Source organism: Hirundo rustica, chromosome 16 (assembly GCF_015227805.2).
Source record: "Hirundo rustica isolate bHirRus1 chromosome 16, bHirRus1.pri.v3, whole genome shotgun sequence".
Classification (NCBI taxonomy): domain Eukaryota; kingdom Metazoa; phylum Chordata; class Aves; order Passeriformes; family Hirundinidae; genus Hirundo; species Hirundo rustica.
Genome location: NC_053465.1, coordinates 410813 through 436044, shown reverse-complemented (window position 1 = coordinate 436044; position 25232 = coordinate 410813). Strand labels below are relative to the sequence as shown.

General features: G+C 45.8%; 1 protein-coding gene across 7 annotated transcripts; it reads right to left on the bottom strand.

Moving 5' to 3' along the window:
• Nucleotides 1-49: 49 nt before the first annotated feature.
• STAU1 (staufen double-stranded RNA binding protein 1) lies at nucleotides 50-24707 on the bottom strand. Of its 7 annotated transcripts, none has more exons than XM_040079835.2 (16): nucleotides 24576-24707; nucleotides 19532-19598; nucleotides 16363-16639; nucleotides 15445-15569; nucleotides 14547-14703; nucleotides 13537-13675; nucleotides 12783-12948; nucleotides 10154-10252; nucleotides 8579-8791; nucleotides 7876-8019; nucleotides 6560-6706; nucleotides 5713-5785; nucleotides 4045-4364; nucleotides 3185-3307; nucleotides 1619-1704; nucleotides 50-1034 (listed from the first exon to the last, which is right to left on the bottom strand). In XM_040079835.2, exons 3-16 carry the CDS (start codon nucleotides 16553-16555, stop codon nucleotides 947-949), a joined length of 2073 nt encoding a protein of 690 aa, XP_039935769.1. In that variant the 5' UTR covers nucleotides 16556-16639; nucleotides 19532-19598; nucleotides 24576-24707; the 3' UTR covers nucleotides 50-946. The 7 variants fall into 7 exon arrangements, with proteins under 7 accessions (XP_039935769.1, XP_039935767.1, XP_039935774.1 ...); XM_040079833.2 differs by having other exon boundaries at nucleotides 8579-8809; nucleotides 24576-24702; XM_040079840.2 differs by having other exon boundaries at nucleotides 50-1020; nucleotides 24576-24702.
• Nucleotides 24708-25232: the final 525 nt, after the last annotated feature.

Sequence of the window (25232 nt, the reverse complement as noted above, 5' to 3'; positions counted from 1 at the left end):
AAAAAAGCAGCCCCTGTGGTGGTGTACGGGAATAAATTAACCAAAAAAATTTAGTATTACCATTTATTGGTGACAAACACTACGTTTTACTTACATTCCATGGGGAGAAAAAATTCCAGCGTAAACAATGAACGGAAGCAGTACTGAACTCGCGCAGCTATCGTGCTGTACCTGGACCAATGCAAACCTCAGCGCGCACCGACCGTGCGCAGGAACACAACATCAAAAGCAACACAGTTATATATAAACATAGGTAATTTTTTTCAGCCCTACATGGAGATGTAATTAAACAGTATAAAGCACTCAAGGAAAATCAATCTGCAGTTTTATATGCACTACATTGAGATCATATCCTGTACTGTAGTGAGCTGTGAGCCACCAGCACACAGTCCCTAAAACACAGCTCAGAGATCACCGAAAGTCACGTTGCATTCGAGTTCCCCTACACCACACTCAAGAAAACTAGAAATTAACCAAAAATGATCAAACCGAGTTTAAAATTCCTACAGTGTTTAAATTCATTCAACCATTGGATAATTAGGGTTGGTTTGCGAAAATATGGGGCTTTTTAAAATGGTGGGACACAGCCTGTTTCCAGTGAAACGCTGCTATTCCAATAAAACCAAAATAACCACATACATGGATATGATCTTCCCACGTTAGTTCACAGGTAACATGTCAGTCTCAGAAGACAAAGTTTCTAAACTGTGCTATGGTTCTAGATACAATTAAGAAACTTTTAAAAGAAAAAATTATAGTGTCCTTTCAATCAAAACAAAATAATGAAACTAAAAATGTATCACTGTTTGAAGAAAAAGCAACAGTTATGATTTAGACACTACAGTAGGTTGTAGAGACTGTAGCACTCCAACAGTTAGGTTACATTAAGAGGAAGCATTTGATTTTCTCTGGTGCTTTCAGGTTTGGGTTCAGTTAAGAGCCTGTTTCAGGCAGTGCTGTCCAGTGTTTGTCCCAAAGGGTTTGCGCTCGCCGGTTTGAGGAGAGGGTCACTTTCCATTTCTTGTTTCACACATCTAAAATGAGAAAACACCTGTTACTTAAGAGACAAAACACTATTTCCACAAATAAGACGCTTTAAATTGGATACAAATAGTTTGATGTGCATTTAACGATTTGTTATCATACAACTGCCCCAATTTTTTAGCAATTTGTTAATCCCACCACCATTATTTTGAGAGCTTATTATCTCAATGAGAGGCTCAACTTTCCTCCCAAACCCAGCCAAGGGAATAATTTGCATGCTCTCCATGTTTCTGCTGAAAATGAGCTTTGACCCCTGCATATCCCTTTACCCGTGACACACGAGATTGCAGGAGAGAGAGAGGAACAGCTGGAACCCAAACCCACGGCAGAGTCACACTCCTTACAGAGAAATGGGAACCACACCTCACCCCCTCACTCCTGCTCAGTGCTTTGCCCTTGGCACATGAAAGCAACAGGTTTGATCCTCCAACCTTCCCTCTGGTCCTGCTGAGGGCAAAGAGCCCCTGGCATTTCAGCCTTTCAGGCAAATCAAACCCCTCACATGTTGGCTGCCTAAAAACTCTCATGGGGTTAATTTGCAGCAGTGCAAGGGAAGTTGCAGGGAACCACTCACACAGACATTGGTCCATTTCCTGTCCTTGGCATCTCTGTGGTTTGTTGGTCCAACTCAGACAGCAACTTTAAAATATTCAGTGCAGCCTAAAGAGAAGAGAGAGGACTCAGCAATGCAGCCTCTGGCCGGTTCAGTAATTTACTGAAAGCACTCACTTAACCCAAACAAATGTTCTTATTTTGGCAATATTTTTGAAGATATTTTTTAAGTTCCATAGTTATGGTGGAAAATGCAAAGGTGTAGAATTTCATTTTGCCTCAGTAAACAGTTGGATGGTGCTGTGACTGGGGACCCCCACTGCACTGGGGGAAATCTAACACTGCAGGACTAGAAACAGCAAGAGACGAGACACTAAATCAGTAACAGCTCAAACTGTGCAGAGCTTAAGACAAAGGACAGAAAAATACACAGAACCAGGCTCCTTTTCCAAAAAGGAAAACAAGTGGCACAAGAATCAAGAACACAGCAGAGGTGGGGCCCACGTGGCTGTTTGCCAGGGTCAGTGTGACGCGGCTCAGGCCACGCTCAGTCACCTCCCTTAAGAACTGACTTTTTTCCCACTTCATTCAGACCAATTTCAGGTGCAGCTTCCCAGCATATCCTTGATTCTGGCACGTGCCTCAGTGACAGCTGAACCCTGAACTGAGGAGGGGGCTCACAGTGACCCCAGTGACAGTGCTCAAGCTCCAAACCAGCTGCTCCTTCCCCTTCTCTCCCCTGTCCTGACCCCTGTGCCCAGTCTGACAGGAGCTCTGCACAGCAGAACGTAGAGATGGGCATAAAAATGTCCAAAGAAAGTGACAAAGAACAACAAAATCTGTATCAAATGGCGTCCGTTAGGAAAGTACTGCAATAGTTTTTAATAAAAAAATCAGCAAAATATCAGGTTTTCCCAAGTGTATTCACATATTGCAAGCCATTCCTTCAGGCTGCGCTCAGCTCACCTCTGGAGCCCAAAAGAACAAGAACGATTCCTCTGAAGGGGAGCAGACTGGGAGCATCCTATCAGCTCCACCTAAAGTCTTTTACTGCTCAAGTCCCCTGCAGGCTCATTCTTTCAAAAAGAAATATTTCAGCCACTGGTAATAAAAATCCTTTACTATAAAGGGAGCTGAACAGACGCAGATGTCTCTTACGATCCAGTGCTGAACTGCATTTCTTCCACGGGGGATTCCACCTCCGCAGCAAGTCTGGGAACATGAGCACAAGTAGCACAGCTCCCAGTGAAACATCAGCCCATTCTGATATAAGAAGGAAAGCAGCTGAGATGCTGTCAGGTCTATACATTCCTTTTTGTGCATGTACTGTCATGGGCTCATGCAAATACTATCAAGATGAAGCAAATGTGCTTTTTGTAGACCAAAACTGTGATCACATGTTCAGCATATTAAGCATTATTTAGATTAGATTCTGATATTGTTAATCATTATTTCCACAACCTGTGAAATATTAGACAAAAATTAGCCAGGGAACTGTAGAACACCTAATTGCTCCCAGCAGTGATATAAAACCTTGGTCTCCCCTGATAAAGCCCCAAGAGCAGCATTTCAGCAATGATCATCATACCATGTCGTGGCAAGACTCCACATCCTTTCCAATCCCATGACTGATCAGCGGTGGCTGAGAGGAACAGTTTATAAGAGATACAAACTCGTTCTTGTTATTTTTTGGAAAGTCTTTATATTCAACCTGAAGGAAAGAGAAGGATTTATTTCTTCTCAGTTAACCACGTACAGGAAGTATATCACAACTGATACAGATTATTTGCCCATAAATGAAGCTGAGCCCTTCTTCTCATCATCCTCTCAGCCAGCAGAACCCCTCTATTCGAAGTTTAACCTCATGTACAATGTTTTTTAGTACTCACAAGAGCTTGGCAAGGCTCCTGAATGCAAGCGGCTACTTATAATGGTTGTTACTGGAACCTTTATTCTGATCACTGCTGTCTGCATTTCAAATTCCTGTACTACGCTTTTCCATCCACTGAGCTCATCTGCCATATGCATGGAAGAACTTAATGCAATTCTCATTAGAGGGAGCAAACGTAAGAAAATGCAGAGCCTGCAGCAAATGCTAATGTATGACAGATTAGTGAAAAAACCTGATTTCCCATCAACCAAGTTCAAGTCCACACTGTCTTCCTATATCAGGACAATTTTCAGAAAATGCTGCTTTAATTTTGTTCTTCCAAGACCTCAGAGTAGCACTGAATTGGGGCTGAGAACGGTACAGAAACGTGCATTTAAAAATTAAATTTAAAAATACGTAAAGTTTGGTACGTGTCATAGGTAAAGTGAAACTGTTACGTGAATTTCAGCAGGCTCAGAACTTACTTCCCACCAGCAGACGAAACAGCTTTTGAACAAACAAAAGCTTAGACGGGCTTGGCAAGCTTCGGAAGAAGCCTTGCAAAGCTGAACATTTACCTGGATTCCTTGAACGTTGGAAAGGTAGTCCAGCTGCTCAGAGGGCCTGGTGAGAGGCCCGTGGGGCACGTGGCCTGAGGAGTTGTTGCTCTTCAGAATGGTCTCAGCAGTGGGAGAGGTGCCCCCGTAGAGCAGCTCCCTGGCGATCATCGCCGTCACCGTGGCCTTGGCGGGGTTGGGAGCCGCCCGGCTGAACTCTTTGGTGTGGTGTCCTTGACTGGCTCCCACAGCCTGGGCAACCTCAGGGACCATGGGAAGAATTCCAGCAGGAAGCTGCTGATGGCTGAGATAAGGCATCCTAAACTCATCTTCTTTATTACCTGGGAGGAGAGAGGTGCACACTGAAGAGCTGCTGTTTGAGAGCCTTCCTGAAGGCACCAAAAGTCACTTTGGGAAAAAATAATTCATCTCAAATTACTTTTGAAATACTAACAAACTTGGTCAGTTCAATCAGCCTTTGGAGGGTCAGAGCCTCGGCATGGTCGAGACAGAGTTTTCTTACTGAATTACTGACTCAGTGCAACACCTGCTTCTGCCAAAGGGAGCACCTTTACCTCCGGAGGAGCTTCTCTACGTCAGTCAAGCTGCAACCATATTCTAGATATAGCTTTTGCTTTCATAATTTTTTATTCCATCATTGAAACTGTAGGAGCAAATAATGAAACCACAGAGTGGCCAGAGCCACCATTAAATTATGTAAAGAGAGTGACAGTCCACAAAGTTTAAACTGTATACTGTGAGAACAAGCAGGAAGGAAAGGTAAAAAGGAACGTTAGCACAAGGAGGCAAGACTGTTTACAGGAAACGTCCAGCCACAGTCAATTGACAACAATTTGCTGACATTATGGTGTAAGTTAGATTAAAGAGGGATAAGAACAGTTTTTTAAGGGGAACTCACACAGAGCTACGGATGAAACTTGCACAGGTATGCTCAAGAAAGGTAGGGAAGACAGTGCCACCAAAATAAACCAAGGAGTAATTTTTATGGCAGAAGAGATTAATGAATTTCTGCAGGGCTGAGCTGTTTCACGTCTAAGGATGAAAGCCAAAATTTGTAGATGGAAGAAAGCAGGGATAGCAAAATCCAAATAGGAAGTCAGGAAGCTTACCTAAGATCTTATGGGTGCAGTAAAATAGCACTAAAGTCCAAGTCAATTCCAATTTACTATAATTTAAACAGTAAAGTTATACTAAACGCATAAAGTACCTGAAACATGCTCCCAGAATAGCAATCTGTGATAGACAAACTTTCCATGACGATTCCTCCCACCAGATGACATTGCAGAAAGCAAAGTCTGTCTACAGGTGGCCAGGTTGGGGCCCTTGGTTCCAACATCCACTGCCTGAGACAAGCGCAGCACAGCTCCTGCTCTCAGCCATCAGAGACCAGGCACAGACTGAGCTGGCCCTGGACAAGGCCATTCCTTCCCTCTCCAACTCTGCTGAGCTGGACCAGTTAGCACTGACACCCTTGCTCCTATTCCTGCCAGGAACAGGGGCCTGGGAGGAATGAGCTCTCGGGGGCTCGAACCAAACCTTTCCAAGGGCTCCATCTGGTTTGCGAGGCTGCAGCTGCACAGCTCTGCTCATCCCAGAGTGCTGCTGAAGGGACTGGGAACAGACCCCACAGCCCCAACGGGGCCCTGCTCCTTTCACCAGGGTACTCACTAGCTGAAGTCTCTTCAGAGCCCGGCTCAAAGAAGGTTACTTTTCTTCCATCACCTGGTTTCTTCACTGGGGTCTTAAAAACAAAAGAAAAATAACTCAGACACACAATATCCCTTTAAAACATCTTCCCTCTCAAATTTTAAAGTTTTCAAGATGCAGGTGATCTGACCAGCCAAAATTTTACTGAAAAAGTTATTATTCAAAAACATCAATAATTACATTGCTATCAAGAAAAGAGAAGTTCAGTGATTCTTATTCATCGAAGGCCTAAAACCACCACATCCCAGAGAAGTGGTATTAGGAACACGGCTACTCAGAAGAGAGAGCAGAATAAAGGCAGGTAAGCTGCCATTAGTCACTGGGACTGCCGAGGGACACAAAGGAGCACACACAGGAAAAGACACTACTCCCTGGTAGTGTCTGCTGAATCACCAGCAGAACACAAGGCTCCTTCCCTAAGGGACCCACCAGAGACACCCCAACAAACTCTGCACTGCAGCTGTGACAGGGCTGTGTAAAACTGCTGCTGACAGAGTAGCACAACCTGCAGGGCTGCCCATTTCTAGGACCAACACATCGATTGTCACAGGCTCTGTGACATTTCATAAAGCAGGAATACATTCATTTATCCTTCTGATGAGACTTTGATTTACTTGAAAACCCAAACACTCAGTGTACCCAAAACACTGGATATTTAATATTTTTTCAGAGAGCACTCCCCTCGATACAATTCTTTCCTGGCTAGGGCAGAGGGAATGAACTTCGTACCCTGTTACTGCCTTGCAAAGCTGCTTCTGTTCAGCTTAGCCTTTGCTGCAGCATTAACAGCTGCTGCTTCAAGACTCACCTTCTCTTCTGTCTTTAATGCTGGTTTTGGAGGCTGAGGTTGAGGGACTTTGAAACCTAAAATTTCCAACATATTTTCAGCTGCATTGCGTTTAGCAACTTTTTTGTTCGTGCCCATTCCTTCAGCTGTGTGTACACCAACTTTCACCTGGACAGAAGAAGAAGAAAATTCAATTCTTAAGCAGTAATATGGGGATTCCCTTATTAGTCATCTGTGTCTCCAGCATGCTCTGAATCCCAAAATAGTTCAAGTGATCATTGTTCTAAGCAAGTTGTCATTTATTATCAATAATCATTAGCCTTCAAGCACAAAAAACCCAAGCAGAAGTCACACAAAGATTTGTATTTCATCATCTCAGCTTGGATATCTATGTTAGTGTTAATAAATCCTACATTACAAAATATAAGCAGGGTAGTATCTTTTAGCAGAATATTAATACTCCTGCTAATTAAAACATAAGGCAGTTGCAACATAGACTACTGGTGTCCTGCGCAATTATTTTTTAAAAGAATTACTCAGATCACTTTTCTTGAACTTTCATCTTCTGTGAATGTAGCCCATTAGATATTTTGTTAAATCATGGCATAGAAATCTCTTAACTCTGTGCACCACAATGACAACCCGACTGCCACAAGAAAAAGAAAGGAGATGCCAGCCACACCCCCAGGTGTGAGCAGTGGGCACACTCCCCCAGGTGTGTGCAGTGGGCACACTCCCCCCAGGTGTGGGCAGTGGGCACAGTCCCCCCAGATGTGTGCAGTGGGCACAGCCCCAGGTGTGTGCAGTGGGCACAGCCCCCCAGGTGTGAGCAGTGGGCACACTCCCCCCAGATGTGTGCAGTGGGCACACTCCCCCCAGGTGTGGGCAGTGGGCACAGCCCCAGGTGTGTGCAGTGGGCACAGCCCCCCAGGTGTGAGCAGTGGGCACAGTCCCCCCAGGTGTGTGCAGTGGGCACAGCCCCCCAGGTGTGAGCAGTGGGCACACTCCCCCCAGATGTGTGCAGTGGGCACAGCCCCCCAGGTGTGAGCAGTGGGCACACTCCCCCCAGGTGTGTGCAGTGGGCACAGCCCCCCAGGTGTGAGCAGTGGGCACACTCCCCCCAGGTGTGAGCAGTGGGCACACTCCCCCCAGGTGTGAGCAGTGGGCACACTCCCCCCAGGTGTGTGCAGTGGGCACAGCCCCCCAGGTGTGAGCAGTGGGCACACTCCCCCAGGTGTGAGCAGTGGGCACACTCCCCCCAGGTGTGTGCAGTGGGCACACTCCCCCCAGGTGTGTGCAGTGGGCACACTCCCCCAGGTGTGGGCAGTCACACCAACCTGCATGACGAATTCCCTGCGCCTGGGCAGCCCACGTTCTGTGATCAGCATGTACTCAGGTTCCTTCTCCTTCTTGGCCTGCTGTATCTGGGCAAGTCTGCTAATGGGATTCATTCCTTGACCATATTCTGGACTTGTTTGCAGCTACATAGAACAGTGTTTAGGAAATAAGCCAAATCTCATGAATATTTGGTTTCAGAGACAAAATGCAGCATGCCACTGAAATAATTAATCTCTAGATTTTAAAAATACTGAAATAAAAGTTGCTTAATGAAACACTGTCATAGCCAAAGAGAAACACTGAATTTATTTGGCTCCACTGCCACATTTGACCACATGTAACCTACCCTGCTAATAGCTTTACAGATTCTAATCCTGCTATATTAGGAGGGACAAGCTTGCGGGAGAATTTGCACAAGCAAAATCAAGCAAAACCCAAAGCTGTAAAGTCTGAGGCTTGAAAGTCAGAGCTTGATTTTTATATGCTGCTCTTTCCTTTATCAGGTTTCTCTTTCATCCTGAATTTACTGGTAACTGCTAGAGAAGTGGTGTCAGAACCCCAGTGAGTGGGGGCAAATACCAGCTGGTTTGCTGCACCAGGGGCTGGAAAATGCTGAGCAGCTGAGGAGTGTTTATAACCGACTCAGAAAAGCCTCTCTGATGATTATTCACATAGACAAATTTCCAACCTTTTCCCCCTTACCTTCACTATTGATTTTGTTTTCTTTTTGATTCGTGGCTTCATTTTCTCAACTGTAGGAAGGGGTGGCAATTTTTTCAGTTCTTCTAGGACTGCTATTGCAGCATTTTTCTTTGAGATCTTCTTGCTCTTTCCTTCACCTTCACCCATGAATTCTCCAACTGATACCTTGGTTACAAAACTCTTCATATGGGGAGGACCACTTTCCTTGGTCACCTGTTTCAGAGGGAAAAACTGAGTGAAAGCGTGATAAACACTTATTAAAAATGGCAGGGCACATTGTTTATAGCAAACTTCTCTCAAGAACTAAGGACAAAGAGATTTTAGATTCTCATACAATCCAAAAAGTAAATCATACTCACTCTAATAACATATTCCCACACAACTAAGCATTGCTTTTAAAATATCAGATGCAGCAAGCAATAAACAGTATTTACACAAGTCATTAACTCATCTTATTTAATTTATTGATTTACTGTTTCAGTATAAAAATAGGACTGTTCTATTTCACCAGTGTGTACTTCCCCACAGCTAACAGCATGTCATTAAATACATCATGGTACAGCAATAAAACATTACAGAGAAAGCAACTCTTTGGTATCTAACGTCTTAGTCCAGAAATTCTGATTTCTGAACTCTGAAGTCCTGAAGAATTCTGAAGACATCTACGAGATACCTGCCCGCTACAGATTTAGGCTTTGAACTCCATTCATCATACTCCAAAATATCCATATAATCAAAAAAGTAAGAATGAATTAAGAGCTTCCACCCACAACTGGCTTGTGTGACAGTGTATTTGTACCAGTAATGCTCAGGCTAATCTGCAATAATTGAAAGTTTCATGTAAAATTTCATAGAACAGTTTCAGAAGCAATTTAGTTACACACAATTGCATTTTCTTACTATAATAATTCAGACAGTTGGCTAAAATGTTACTCTGCCAGCTCAGGAAAGCAGCATGATAAATTAATATTTTTGTGAAACAGAGATGCCCCTGTGGAAGCTCCTGATTTAAGAAAACTGAAATGATCAAGGTGGGGTAAAGAGGCAGCAAGCAGCCAGGCCAAAGGGAAAGGAAAGTCAGATGCACATGAGGGCACCTCATGGCGAGAAAAGAAACCTACTTGTGAGACTCTGCACTCATGGGTAGTCCAGATCAGCGCTTAATCAAGCAAATACTTCCATATGTGTCTTTCAGAGTGAGCTCTAGTGTTTTGCCTCGACTCTGCACTTCCATGTTCTAACCATTAATGCAGGGTTGCGTTTTGGTTCTTCACTGTAATAAGTTTTTTCAAAAAGCTTGGAAAAAAGATTGCACAGACAACCAGAGTGTAGATGTTCACTCCATGAGGTCATTTTAGGGCATGAATTTGTGAACAGGTGGATTTTTCCTTTTTCTTCCCTTTACCATATAAACTCCAAGACTATCAGGGTGATTTTGCCAAAGGTTAAAGTGTATTCACAACTAACAAGACATGTTAAAAGTCAGTTGTCTGGGTTATTTAGGAGAGACTCAACTTAATGTGTACCCTTAATAGTCTAATAAAAACAAATCTAGAGCTTGTAAAATAAACATACCTCAAAATTCACAGGCAAGTTCCTTTTAAGTGCAATCTCAAAAACTTGGCTTATTTCAGATTTATTGAGATTTTCATCATCTGGTTCTTTCCCGTTAACCTAAAAGAAGCATACTCTATTTAAAATAAAGATCCTATTAAATTGAATTTTCATTGAATCCATTCAACCACTTCACTGAACTCTCCAAATTTTAAGTACTCTAAGCTTTACTGCCATATTACATGAATGTGGAGAAATGCAGCCCACATCCTACTGAATCTCAAGCTCATTAAGGTGTATGTGTAAAAGCTTCCAAACCTTCATATTTTCATGTGCTCATTACACGAAAGAACAAATGGAATAAGGGCCAATAGGTTTAAAAGCGTGTTTACAGAAAACAAAATTGAAGTGCTGCGTGCACTGCTTTCCAAATGGAAGTACCTTTATGAAATACAATTTTCATATACTGATTGGACATTTGCACCAAAAGCACTGAGACAGGATCAGGTAAGAGAAAGGGCAGGAAAATAAAGATTCTGAGAGTGGGACCAATGTGAATGAGGGATGGCTGACGAGCCCCTAGCACAGTCCTGTCTTTCCACATGCTCCCTTGTAAGTGCTTCATCTGCAGCTTTGTTTTCTCATGTCAAGAACATCCTACCAGGAACTTAAACCAAACACTGACCATCTCTGAGAACCCAAACCTGCTGTGACAACAGTGTCAGTGAAGCTCTCCTTCAGGCAAGTCTACATATCTCCAGGCAGAACTTTCACTGGGATTCCAAACTGTCTTCACATGAGCTAAGGCATGTCAACAGCAACAGAGAAACTTTAAGACTAAGCAGTGATATTGGAAGGATTATGATAAAGATGAACAACAACATCACTGATTAGATCATGCCACAATACTAGTTATGCAACCAGGTAATAAAAATGATTTAAGTATCTTATTGGAGCATCCCCCATGTCTGCTACTAACAGGTCAGTTGGTAGAGCCTCAAGAGCCCTGCTCCATCCCAGAGCCCTGCTCCACTCCAGAGCCCTGCTCCCCTCCAGAGCCCAGAGCCCTGCTCCATCCCAGAGCCCTGCTCCACTCCAGAGCCCTGCTCCCCTCCAGAGCCCAGCCCGCGGCAGCTGAGGACAACACTGGCACAAAAGGGGCAACACCAGGCACAACCGAGTTGTAATACAGCAGCCTGGAGTCTCCATCACCCCCCACCAAACCCCTCTGCCAATGCAGCTGCCAAGTTCCCAGGAACAGCAGCACATTCCCAGCAGGAACATCTGAATTCCTGAGGTGACTCCAGCACTGCCGGGAGGGGTCTGTCCCTGCCCTCATCTACCAACACTGCCACAACAACTTCCATTGCAATCACTTTTCCTCTCCTTGTAATTTCAGACAGATTCTTCTTGTTCAAATTCCAATGTTTTTCTTTGTGAAGATGACCATGACTTCTCTTTACTGGATTAAATTTTGCCACAAGAGAATACAAATAAACAGAATAGAATTATCTGCTCTACTGAAGTGTATGTTCTTAACACATTCCAAGTCTGTGTAGACAGAGCAAAATGAAGGCTCTTTTCCTCAATACCTTTACCTAAAAAGAGTGAATCATAAGCAAAATAACTATTAACAAACTATAGCTATTTTACTGGTTATTTTGCCTCTACTTAAGTTCTGGATCAGTTTACTTTATAAATCAGAAATAATCACACACACACTCTCCCTCTTTCCCTGCACACATAAAGGCAGATGATGCCTAAAGTTTGGTTTTGAGGTATTTTGCATGTTTGCATTGACTAAACTCTCCAAGAATTATGTGTCTCTAAATCTGAATGAGACCCCGAAGCATTTACCACTCTTAGCTCTCATCACGTTGCTCAAGCAAATTCCTCAAGTCCTGTACTCCATCACGAGGGACTTGTCCTCTTCCAGGAACTCCTTCCATGCCCTGCCCTTCCTGGAGAGTGCTTGTGAGCAGATGCTGCACACCGAGGAGGTGCTGCCCTGAGGAACCCCAGCCAGCACTCTGAGCCTGTCCTTCCACATTAAGGGTGTAAAGAGCAGCTGATGCTCACCAAGTGAGCTGGCAACGGACGCAGAAGCAAATTGTGAGGAAAAATTAGAATTCCTGCCTAAGAACCGTGGTAGGAAGCCCAGCTTCCCATGTTTCCTAAGCTTTAAGTCAATGTTTTATCACCTCCCTTTGAATATGCCACATAACCCCGTCCCGGTGCTTCACCAGCCCCACTGAAGGTCCCTGTGAGCTCTCCCACCACAGCCCCTCTCCAAGCTCTAACACTCAGCTCAGTTCTGCAGGCAGGGCTTGGTCCAGCTGAGAGACACTATTATTACCTAGTTTTTGCCAGTATTATTACCTAGTTTTTGCCAGTATTATTGCACGGTTTTTCCTGCTGTGGAAAAATACGACAGTGAAAAAAATTAATATAACTTCATCTGGGAAAATTCTATTCCCACAGAAATTTATGCTTTTAAATCAAAGTGTTTCTATTGACACAAGTAAGTCACCACTGCTACACAGAATTAAATTTCTCAACTGTCCCCTTCCTCCCAACAAGGAAAAAATCTACAATAATATCCCAGTTTGTTCTGGCAATTTATGCTTACAACACTAAGATTAATTCCCACCTCTGGTTTCTCAGGCAAGGGCTCATTCTGCAGAACTTTCAGAGCTTTAGCAGCTGCATCATGCTTAGCAGCTTGTCTTGTTCTTCCCTTCCCATGAAACTGCTGCCCTCCAATTGAAAGCTCCACTTGATAAAGTAAAGGCCCAACAGGAAATGGGTAAAAATACCTGCAAAGAGAGGGGTAAATAAGCAAATGACTTGGCCTACAGAGCAAACAGACACCTAAGTCAGATGTGGGTCAATCTCTTGGATATCAGTAACCAGCACTGAAGCACTAGTTTTAAAAAGCCCAATTTTGATTTAGAACCTACAAGAATTTAGTGAGCTACCTTTGAAACAAATATGGACGTTACTCGCTTTACAACAAGAACACATTTCTGACCAACTGCAAAGACAACATAAGCACACTTCTACAGACTTGGCAGGCCAGGAGGTTTTGAATTTTAAGTTCCTATGCCTGTATAAAATTCTTCAAACTGCAACTTTAATTTAAATAATTTCAGAAGAAGCATCAAACCGTTTCTTCACTTTTGCTTTCACACAGAAAGGAAACGCAAGAAATATTTACCTACTATTTATCTATTTGCTTATTGAGCTGGCTATACCCGAGTGCTTCCAAAAACACTTTGGCTCTCGGGCCCTTGCCCTTGCCCCCAGAGAAATAAGGCAGGCTGCAGATACCGGTGGGACACTCTGGCTGCAGAGGCCCCGCCCGCCCGGCCGAGCGTCCCTGAACGGGGCAGAGCCCGACCTACCGCGGCGGGTAGGTGCCCCCTCGCATGGTGTAGTTGTAGGTGGATCTCATCCCCGTGTAAGGGTCGATGGGTTTGTACAAGGGCTTCTTCCCCAGCTTCATGCAAAGGGCGTTCAGCTCCACTGTGGGGGTTACGCTGTCTGCAGGAAAAGGAACAGAGAGGCTTGTCCAGCTGTCACAAGGAAACGAGACGATTTAAACTCCTACTGCTGGCTCAGCTTTTGCCACATGCAGTATCTTAAGTGACTGAATTCCAAACAGAACTGCTAATAAACAAAAAGAAGATATGTCTACAGGATGCACATTAAAGCAGCCTAGTACAGTTGTGACGAATCCTGTTACAAAAAAGTGAATTTGCTGGGACATCTTTTTGGATTTGTTTTGGGCCATTTTATCATTTTGCTTTTCATTTCTGAAGGTGCTAATTTACCTACGTTTACAGCACATCTAACGAAGTGCAGACAAAGAATTTTCTGCAGTAAAGAAATTTCTCCAAAAATACTTTTAATTGCCAGACATGCTACATCCCTTCTGTGTCTCTTGCTTACTGGGAATGATCAAACATTTCCCTGTCCTCCATGGCCTAGGGAGGGTTTCTACGACTCTTCACTTTCAAATTGCAACCGGCCTTGTCAAAAGGCAGGTCAATTGCTACTGAGGGCTAAAACATTTCTCTCAGTGCTGGTATTGTGGGCATGAAGAACTGGCTCCCAGTCCATTCTCACTGGAGAAAGAAGTCAGTAAGTGCCATTTTTTCTACCACAGGTCTCACTGACTGAGAAATCAGCTGTGCTCTAGTACAAGAGGTCTGGTGTAAGGTAACTGCCAAAAGAAAATTACCTATGGAACAAATGCACAGACAAAATAAGTACTTGCTACCTGACAACTGCCATTGTTAAACAGGCAGAATCACAGTTATTCATCCTTATGCAACTTCAATACCTACCAAAAGCAGAAAGGTGTATTCTGTCCACGTATTATTATTTTAAATCAGTTTGTAGTGGCATATACCTGGATTCTTGCCTTCACTACGAGATGGACGAGCCGTAGGCTTAGGGAATTTTGTCCCTTCCAAAGCTTTGGCAGCTGCTGCGTGTTGCGCTTTTTTAATACTCGTTCCTTCAGCTTCCCAATGCTGGTCCCCAAGAGTCAGCTGCACTGTAAACACCTCAAAACCACAAACAGGTATTTTGTAAAACGCTGCTTCAGAGTTCATGTAGTTTATTAGACCCTCTTACACAAAACAATGAGTCTTTCTGTGATGCACAAGTTGAGAATATGGTAATCCAAGCTCTCCTTAACCCCTGTGTCATCTCCAGATTTCCATCACTCTGCACATCAACAGGATTTTCCCGTTTACTGAACTAAGAATTTCCCAGTTGTAGCTGGCTAGTATCCTGCACGAGATCTGACAGGCTAAAAACTCAGAGCAGCGTGGGGAGAGCTGACAGCCCCAGGAGAGCTGCTGTGCCCCCGTCACTGAGGAGCAGACTGGAGACTCGCCCTTCTTCGTGACACGGAACTCTGCTCTGCTGTAATCCTCTGAGAGGTTTAGCAAAGATATTTTTCAGCAGTTTGAAGAATGCTAAGTTCACACTGTACCACAAAAGCTTCTACATGCCCACAGATGAATGGAACGCAATTGAACAGATGTTCTGAATGTTATTCCAACAGTTTTTGTAAATGTCAACTCCTTCACACCTTGAAGCTGATGTGACATTTTGGGAACCCAATTTTTTACTTCCTAGGTACCAGTTTCACACCTCCCTACCACTGATGCTATGGTGGGGCTTCCCTTTCCTCTCCACTACTCTGGATTATCTTGCACCAAAATCACACACATTGCCTTCCCACTCCTGCAGGCGAAGGAGCATGAGCTGCAGCAGTAAGAAACTGTCTGAACATTTACCTTAGAATGAGCTGGACCTTGCTCACTCAGAAGCTTATACTCGGGCTGAATCTTGTTGAAACGGGCTAATTCATTCACAAGACACATGGGGGTTTTCTCTTTGGGGTTTGCCATGTTTGAAGGAGCTGAAAGGTTACATAAGATCAGAAAAATGAACTGATAACCGTGAACTCTACTACAAATTTTAATTAAAAAAAGAAATCTCAGTGGCTTAGCATCTAGTTGCCTGCAATGCTGGAATAGACAGCTTTGCTCACTGGCCAAACTGATAACAACCTATAGAACTTTGGGATTTCCAAGCAATGCTCATGCCTAAAAAGCACCATCATTAAATTCAAGGTTCTAATGCAAGCCAGAAGTGTGAAGTTAGAAGACTCCTGCATACAGCTCATTTCTTATCTAGTATGTGTCAAGGACCAAATCTTCCACATATTCCTCATTATTGCTTGCTCTGAATAATTTCAAAAATTCAGCTAATATCATTTCCCTCCTCCTCTCTTCCCCTGTTAGCTATATTTTATTACCCTTTATTTGTCCTATTGCATTTTGTTAGCATAATATATTTATCATTAAACTGGTCATAAAAGAACTGAAGATAACAGAACTAAACAAACTACTTCAAACAACACTTTTTCATATTTAAAACAAGCTACTGGTAGAAAAGATTGATAGTAATGTTTCAAAAATTAAATGTCATACAACTAAAAATATTCTTCACTATTACAAACATATCAATTAATTGCTGGAACTTTATGTCAAAGTATACTTCTACCTGTCTCCAACAGATTTCATTCCATAGGGAGCTACTGCAGTTGGATAAATACAACTTTTAAACTATGTGTAGGTGCAAGACATCAGGAATATATCACGCCAAGCTATAAGCATTAAAAATATATAGTTACCAACCCTCTATCTTACCTGCAGCTGCATTGGTGGATGTAACTGAAGCAGAAGGCAAAGCAGAGTTCTGGATAGGTCTGCCTGCATTTTCAGAGGGCAAAGAACTGGTAGTAGAAGGAATACTCAAAGGCTGTGAAAGAGATGGGTTTTTATTCAGTATTTGGCTCCCTGCAAGGGCAGCAGAAGGATTCTGAATCTGAACTTGAGACATGTTCACTTCCAACCAGAGCAGATTACTGTAGGCAAACAGCTTTGAAGGCAGACAAACTCCAATTTTGGAAACCAAATTGCTGACCTAAAATGTAAAGATGAAAAATAGATTATACAAAATATTTAGCATTCTCTATCAACCTACTGAGATTATTCCTCCATCAGCAAAAGGGGAAACGGCCCTTGTTCAACCAAGCAGCCATTGTTCCCATTTTGCCCAGTCACTCACACATCCAGTTTGCACAGCACGGTTCCACCCGTATGCCCCACCATGCTTCACATTTCCTTCAGCCACAGAAGCTTTAGCTATGCTTGTTCATTACTGTCCATCTCCTTTCTGCACAACAGAATCCACTTAGGATCCACAAATCCTGTTACTTACACCCAGAGCCACTGGTTATACACTGAACAAAGAGAAACTTCCACGGACAAATTACATTTCACGCCTTCTACCATTTGAAGTTAAACTTTTTCACTTGGAGGGCAAGAAATAAATGCAATCTTTACAAAACAACTATTTAGAGAATATATCCTTCATTATTATCATATTCCCCGGGATCACCAAGAGTGCTAAGCCACTTATGAGGGGAAAAAGCTGGAGTCCAGCAGGAAATGCTGAAGTAGCTCCGGCTGGGAAAAGCAAAGGTGTAAGCGTTCCTAAACTGTATCAGCTACATGTGTTCTGAAGGTTACTTCTGTTTAAGTCAGGAACTGTCTCAGTCACAGCTGAAGCATCAGTTTAGAGCCACTTGGCTCTGCAGCACTACAGACAAGCGTAGGAAGCGCCCATGGGCACCTCTGGCCATTCCAAACCCCCTGGGCACAGGACGCGCCCCAGCCTGCGCACAGCGCTGGGACAGATCCTCCCTGTGCTGACAAATCAGTATTAGATTTCTCTTACACACAGATGCAAAATTATCTTCACGTTCAGCCAGTGGAACCTAAATAGACACGAACAGGTCAGCTGCCCATATCCACTTACAAGCCACGTATCAATTTATTTATTAAAAACACATTTTACAGCCAAGTAAATCCATTTGACACGCAAAGGACTCACGCACGCACGCATGCACCGGTCACCTGCAGATCTGATCAGGACAGCAAACAAAGGTTTATTCTCTCCTAACTCATGGGTGAAAGGGAGGAATCACTGCTCCAGCTACCACCAGGGGGCTATTAGCAGCAACACAACTCCACTGGTGCTCTGTGAGCTTCAAATTCTGAACCTGTGGATGGATTTCCAAATGCGAGAGCAGCAGCAATGAGTCAGAGGGAAGTTTTTAGCTAGTTACTGACAAAACAAGCCTAAGAGGAGAACCTAAATTAATACATTCGTGGACAGACGGATTTAATTGTTTATTAAATAAGAGGCAAGAAACTACTGTGAAACAACAGATACCACCAAATCTACCATCTGGAGTATTTTTAATTTGGAAAATAACATCATAAACATGTCAGACTTATCATACCACCACCTGGATAACTTTGTTTTTACTAGCAAGCAAAAACAGTTCAGGTCTCTTTAGTGCAGAAGACACACATGCAGATTAAACCCAAAACAAATCCTATATCTGACTTCTAAATTTGCAGCAGTTTACACTGGGTGCACTGTAACTGTGAGAGCAGAATCACAGGTCTAAAGGACCTCCAAGAAATCGGAAGACAAAGAGAAGTATTTAGAATAAGACTCCGGTTCTTTAAAATAAGAACCTCACAATCACTAAGTTTCATTCCCAAGAGCATCACTAGAACCCCTGAATATGTTCAGCTATAACATCACAATAATAACTGCCGGGCACAGACTATACCAAAGTCTTGCAGATGAAGCAAGGCGATGAAGAGCCCAGCTGTGCCCAGCACAGCTCCTGCGCTGCAGGGGCACACCGCAGCCCCTGCTCGCTGCAGGGCACGTCCCCTGCTTCCACAGGCAACTTCAGACAACGCTGACAAAACCAACCGGCATCTGTGTGTGCATCCACAGCTACCCGCACAGGCGACAGTCCTTGGGAAGGATTTCACCCAGGTAAAAGAGCTCACTGTTCATCATCGCACATTTAACTACAGGGTTTTGGGGGATTCTGAAAGGATTTACAGCGCTTTTACAAAGAATATGTTCTTTACCCGATAACAGGCTTATAAAATTATGACTATCCAAGAAAAAAGCACCATAACTGAGAAAGTTGAAGCAAACAGCTCATAAAGGCTGCTTCAGTGGACAGAGGAACAAAGATGCCGCAATTTCAGGGCATTTTTCCACTTCATCAGGAGCTAGATATTTCAAACTTTTCAAGACACCCGCTGACACAAGTAACTGCTCCCTGCTCGATACTCCAAGTGTTGCTGAAGCTCACCCAGACATCCGAGAGAGGAGAAAGCACAAACGTTCAGCCAGCAGCTAATTCCAGAGCTGCTCCTTTCCCACCCTCCCAGAGTTACTTTTCACTGTCTCCCCCGGGAGTATCTGAAGTGTTCCCACAAGGGTGTTGCACTGCTCCCCACCTGGGGCCGGCTGCCATCAAACAGCTCAGCAACCTGTGGGCAGCACTGAACCTAAATGGATTTTCAGATATCAGGGCACTGCTCATCGCTCGGCTTTGGAGTTTTATTTTCTTTTAGTGCATCAATGCCTGGAACGTCCCCAGAAATTCTGAACGTGTTAAAATGCAAAGTTCAGGAGTCACTAAGGTGAACCAAAGAAACACACGAAGATGTGAGCATGGCCAGTCTACTCAGCCAAAAAGAAATTAAGATCTTCATATATAAAAGAAGGTAAAATTTTTAGATAAAAGTTTTCTTGGTTTTCTATATCTTTTTGTGTGTTATAATTCACACAGGAGTTGCAGACAGAAGCCAGAGGACCGAACAAAAATCAAATACTTCCTGTGGATAATCATGTTTCACCAGAACTTGTCATTTTTTTAATACAATGAAAATAGAAAGGTAAGAAACTGTAAGGTTTCAAGTAAGGTTCCAGTACCTTTAGGAGATCCAGAGAGTGAAGATTTGTATTTAGTTCTAAATAGGATATTTATGATGGAGAATGCCTAAAAGAAAAAACAGAGAGTTAGCATTTTGCTTCCTAAAGGCACAAAAAAATCTGCTGAGAATCTCTCACCCTCCACTGAGTTTGTCTCATCTATTTGATCACGAGGACTTGTGTGACCCTTCCATTACCACTGACAAACTGCTCAACAGCTGCTTTTCCAAGCAGAATTTCCAGCCTGATCCAAGAATCTTCCTTGCTCTTTCCCCAGCCTCAAGTGATGTTTCTCACCCAAGCAGTGGAATCTCAACATAGTGCTTTTTGCAGAATTACAAGAGTCACTTGCCAATTTTTCTCCTGTAGTGAGGCTCCCAGTCCTTCTGTAGTGAGACTCTTCTTCCTAAGAGCTCTAGAGATCAGCTCCCAAAATTAGACCCAGACCTTAATTCGCAAAGCCAAACCAAAAGCAAGCCACAAACTGAGAAACTCTGGTAGCTATTATCACAAAAATTGATATAAATTCTACCTTTTGGCTACATTTCCAATCTAGTGATTTCACTCACAAATAGGCTAAAACCATTTTAGAATAAAATTATCTCAGTGCTGCATATGAAACCTGTCACTGCATGGACTGCTCTAAATGGAAATCAAAACCTATTTTATTCTGCTTACAAATATAGCACAAAGTGTTTAATCCTTCTTTTCCATGCCTAAGCCAACTGCATGCAGATGCCAGCAACATCATTCCCGGCCACAAAATGGGGGAGAGCTCGATCTTGGTTAGGGTTAGAAGAGGACAGAGCTCTTGCATTTACTTCAGACAGGCATTTCAAACCCTTAGGCTGACTCCCAGGACTGTAAGCAGCTCTCCTGTGGAACGAAGAGCCCGAACCAGGCTGGCATCACACCTGTTGTTACCAGCAGGAGAGCCAAGAGCGAACACAAGAGGATTACAGCCGGCACAACTTCTCTTCTAGAGGGTTTTCTGGAGGCCAAACTAAGCATCTGAGAAATAAGGAAATGGATCATATTTGCAGGCAGGGTCAAGACCAAGTTGCATAAAGACAACAGAATTTTCTCCCTCAGCCATTCCTGGTAGCCCTGCCAAGAATGAACCCCTTGAGCTGAGCAGGACAAGCCCGAGGGCTGGGCAGGCACTGCCCAGAGGGGAGAACACTTACAACCAACACCACCTCCCAGCACAAGCTGGTGCTGCCAGGCAGCAGAAAAGCCTTCCCCATCCTGGGAGGCTGCAGTAAGAAGCAGCCCAAGCCGGGTCCTGCACTCAGACACGGAGCCCTCGGCTGGAGCCCTGCACACACGTAGGGACCAGAATCCAGGACAGGCAAAGGAGCAAAACTCAGCTTCAGAGAAACACAGCTGACGGGAAAACCACTACAGGATCTGAATTCATGTATTCTGAGGACAAGAGGGATGGCTGGGGCCTGAGAAATGGCAGTTCATGTACTTAAAGGATTTTGGAGCAGAAAAGAACAATCTGTTCTTTATGGTTAAAGTGACAGAATGAGAGGCAATGGGCTTAAAATGCATCAAGAGAACCGTTCCTGACAGTCACACAGGAGTGCCCTGCTTTGGTGACAGAGGGTTCCCTGGCTGGTGGCAAGCTGCAAAGTCGTTGATAGACCTCCAGGAGGTGAGGCTGGCACAGCTGCCATTGCAGAGGGATGGATGGACGCCCTCACTCTGGGGCTGCATTCCCAGGACTGCACACACTCCTGTGCTCCCGGCTGGACTGGCACCTTTCCACCTCTCACCCATGGGACACGAGGGCCTGGCTGCTGTCAGGTAACAGCTCTGGCAGCACAGCACAGCACCTCACGAGGTCCTGCCACAGGCTGGCTCTGAACTCTGTGAAACCCTCGCAAGTACAAGAGACTAAAGCCTGACAGGAACTGCCAGGACCAGCACGGGGAAACGTGTCCTGCTCCTCAGGAGGTGCAGACTCGGAAGGCTGCAGGTCCTGACACTCTTCTTGTGCCCCTTGTCAGGAACCAGCTGTGTCCCCACTCCCACCCTGGGTGCATGCACTCACCACCAGCACCTGGCAGAGCAGCCCGAGAAGCAGGACAAGTGCCAGACACAACCAGCAAATTCAGATTACAGGGGCTCCTGACATCACCAAATAAAAGCCATGTGACAAACAATACCCAAGAAGCAGGTTTAGCCATAGGAAATGAAACGTTACATGAAGCACTGATTCCTCTCTGAAGAGCAGAAGCTCCATGGCACGGTGCACTGGGGCAGTCAGCAGCCAACAGCAGCCAGAGCAAGGCATCTTCCTTGCTCATCAACAACAAACGGCTCAAGCAGGAAAGCTCATTTGCCCTCATTTCACCGACACGAACCCCAAGCCCGCCCCTGTCAAAGGTGAGGGTGCCAGGCTCAGCTCACCCGGGCCCCTGTGGCCAGGCAGCACCGTCTGCAGCTGGGAGAGGCACCAGGCCCAGCCCACGCCAGGATTCACCTCACCCCACCCCAGAACGATGTTTCCTCCCCTTGAGCGCAGACTGGGAACATCAGTGTTCACTCCTAAACGCAACCGTGATTAGAACGATGCCCTCTCTCCTCCTGTTTTTAAGGAGTTTTAAATAATTCCAATGTGGTGGCTGAGTCTCTTGTCCCACACTCAACTATTTTGAGGCACAAAAAAATATCCGCAAACTCTAGGAGATTTGTTGAGATGCTCTGTTCCCTAAAATGCCTTGGAAAAACCCACATTAGGGGTGGCTTTGTAACATACAGCATAAAATTCTCAAGCTGCTGCAACAGTGTTTAAGAGCATCTATTTACAACTGGAAAGTCTAAACAAATACTCACTATACATTGATAAACGATTGCTAAATCTTACTGACTTAAAGCTATTTGCAAAAATACTGATTGAACAATGTTTTCTCATTAGATAAATCTGCAACGTTTTTGCAAGACAGGCTCCATGCCAAAAGTAACACTGTAGAAAAAGATGCTGCCCTTTTTGGTAAGGGCACAAACACTAAATGCTAAGCAAAGTAGTCTTGGAGCCAAGATATGGCTCATTAATAAGAGAAGAAAAGCTAAAATTTGAAAGTAAAAGCTGAAGGAAAAGAGGAAACTACCAAACATACGTATACACCAGAGAGTTCCAAACAATGCAAAGTGATAAACTAGGAAGTGATATAATGAATAAACACCTAACTGTTTCCTTCTAGCTCGTTTAGTGTTGTGACAAAACAGTTCATGGATTTTGGCTTTTTCCCTGCAGTAGAACAGGTCACAGAACCCACGACACTGCTGAGAGCCCAGATCTCCTGCACTCTCCTGGGGCATCTGCAACACCTCCAGTGAAATAAACAACCCTGGCAAGGGTCTTGGCCAAAGGAACCAGGAAAAGGGCCTTTGGAACGTTCATTTGTCTCCAAAACAAAGCTGGTGTTCTTCAGGAAGATCCGAAAGGCACAAAGCAATTTCTAGTTTTGCTCTGACTTTACACAGTTACGCCACTTCAAATTTGTTTCAAACTATGAATAATTTTGCCATAAAACACATTTTGACTGACTTGTGCTGATAGGGAAAACATGATCTATGATGTTATGAAAAACTCTGAACAGAGTGGCTGCTTAAAATAACCATATAAAAAGGAATTGCTTCTTGCATGTGTCCTTTTAGAACAGTTTTGAAATAGGTTTGTGATCCAACTTCAGAAAATAGAAAATATAGTAAAAAAATCAGCCCCTGGGCTCTTTACATTCCCATCAAGATGTGACAGACTTTCAGTGAACCTCTGTAAAAGTTAGAACAAAGATATTTGTTGCATGTATGAGATAATCACAGACAAACCAGAAATTGCTTTATTACATTGCAGCCACAGCTGCACAATCAGAACTCAAGTTCTCATGTCCACTAGTATTAAAAAAAAACAAACCCAGAACACTGCCTCCAGTTTGAGCAAGGGAACTGGGCAGTACACTTGCACATTCCAGTTAGAAGAAACAAGATTTTACAAATACACCGTTCCAAAAGCAGACAACAGACTTCATTGAGATACTTTATTTGTGTATATATTTGATATATTTGTGTGTGCATATATATACACCTAGCCTTCACTGATATTCCAAAGGATGTTCCTCCCAGGTTAGCCCTAAACCTGCCAGAAAAGCAACGACAAAATACCCAGCAGATGAACGCATGATAAAAATGGCTCTGGCATTACCAGGTACAGCATTCCCTGGACAGACAACCCAAAGCTGCACTGCTCCAGAACAGACAGAAGCAGGGGAAAGGTTTAAACGGAACTTGTTGCTTTACATCTCACGAAAAGCTCGCGTTCTGTTCAGGAAACGGGGACAAGCGGTGCTGGGGCAGCCACAGCTGCCAGCCTCGGTGGGAACGAGGAGAAAGCCGGGGCCGCCATTCAGCCGTGCCAGGAGGGGCTGGCACTGTCCCGGCTGCTGTCACCGCACCTACACGTGCTGTCCCAAAGCCTGACCCGCCGGCTCGGCTCGGGAGCTCCGGCGCCGCCATCCCGGGCCCCGGGAGGACGCTGCGCTGCCGGGCTCCGGGCGCTCCGCGGGCACGGCCGCAGCCGCCTCCCCGAGGGCCAGCAGCCGACCCAGCTCCGCTGCCCCGGCTCCTGCGCCGGGAGCCCCCGGAGCCGCCCCGGGGATGGCGGGCAGGGGGGAGCGAGCACCCCCGGCACCGGCTGCGGCGCCGCCGCCGCCTCGGGACCCCCGGAGCGCCGCTGTCACCGCCCGCCCTGGACACCTCCCCCGGGCCGGGGGCGCCGGTGCCGGGCCCATCGCGGTCTGGTCCCCGCTCCCCGCCGGAACGCTGTCCCGGCGCCGGCACCGCCAGAGCGGGCACAGGCCGACCGTGCACGGGATCAGCCCCGGGACGGGAACGGGCGCGGGGCGAGCCCCGGACGGGCGGCGGGGTCCGGGCCGCCCCCTCCCCACGGCCCCGGCTCCGGCCCGGCGCGGGCCCGCCAGGCCCCGCCACCCCCGCCCGCGGCCCCGCCGGGCCCGGGCCGCCCGCGCCCCCTCACCTGCGCTGGGCTCGGCTCCGGGCCGGGGCGGGCGGGGGTCGCTCAGTCCATGGGCCGGGCGGGACCGGCGGGGCGGCACAGGGCAAACACCAAAGAGAATGAGCGGGGCGGTGCGGTCCGCCGGAACTGACGGCACCGCGCCGGGGGCGGGGCCTACGCGCAGCCAATCGACAGCGGGCGAGCCCCCGGCGACACCTCCCCCCTGCTGCTCCCCCAGCCAATGGCGCGCGGCACTGGCTGGAGCACCCCCTCCGCCGCGGCGACTACGAGTCCCGGCGTGCTCCGCGGGAGCCGCTGAGCGGGAAACTACAGCCCCCGGCGTGCCCCGCGCGGGGCCGCGCCGTGCAGCTGCGGCCGCCGTCGCTTCCGGCCCCGCCCCGCCCGTTCCGGCGCCGCTCGCTCGCTCCCCTGCCCGCGGCCCCGGTGCCCGGGGTCGTTTCCCCGCACGGAAACCAGCTGCACTCTATACGAGACTCGGGCTCTCCTCGCATCTCTGCCTTGCGGGAAAGAAACGTGAGACGAGCGGGCGCAGCCGCTGCCGGGGCCGTCACCCAGCGGGGCCAGCGCAGGGCCGAGGTGGGGGAGCGCGGATGTCACCAACGCATCCGCGGACGGCATTCAACAAAGGAAAATGTGACATCTCATCTCAAAACACGG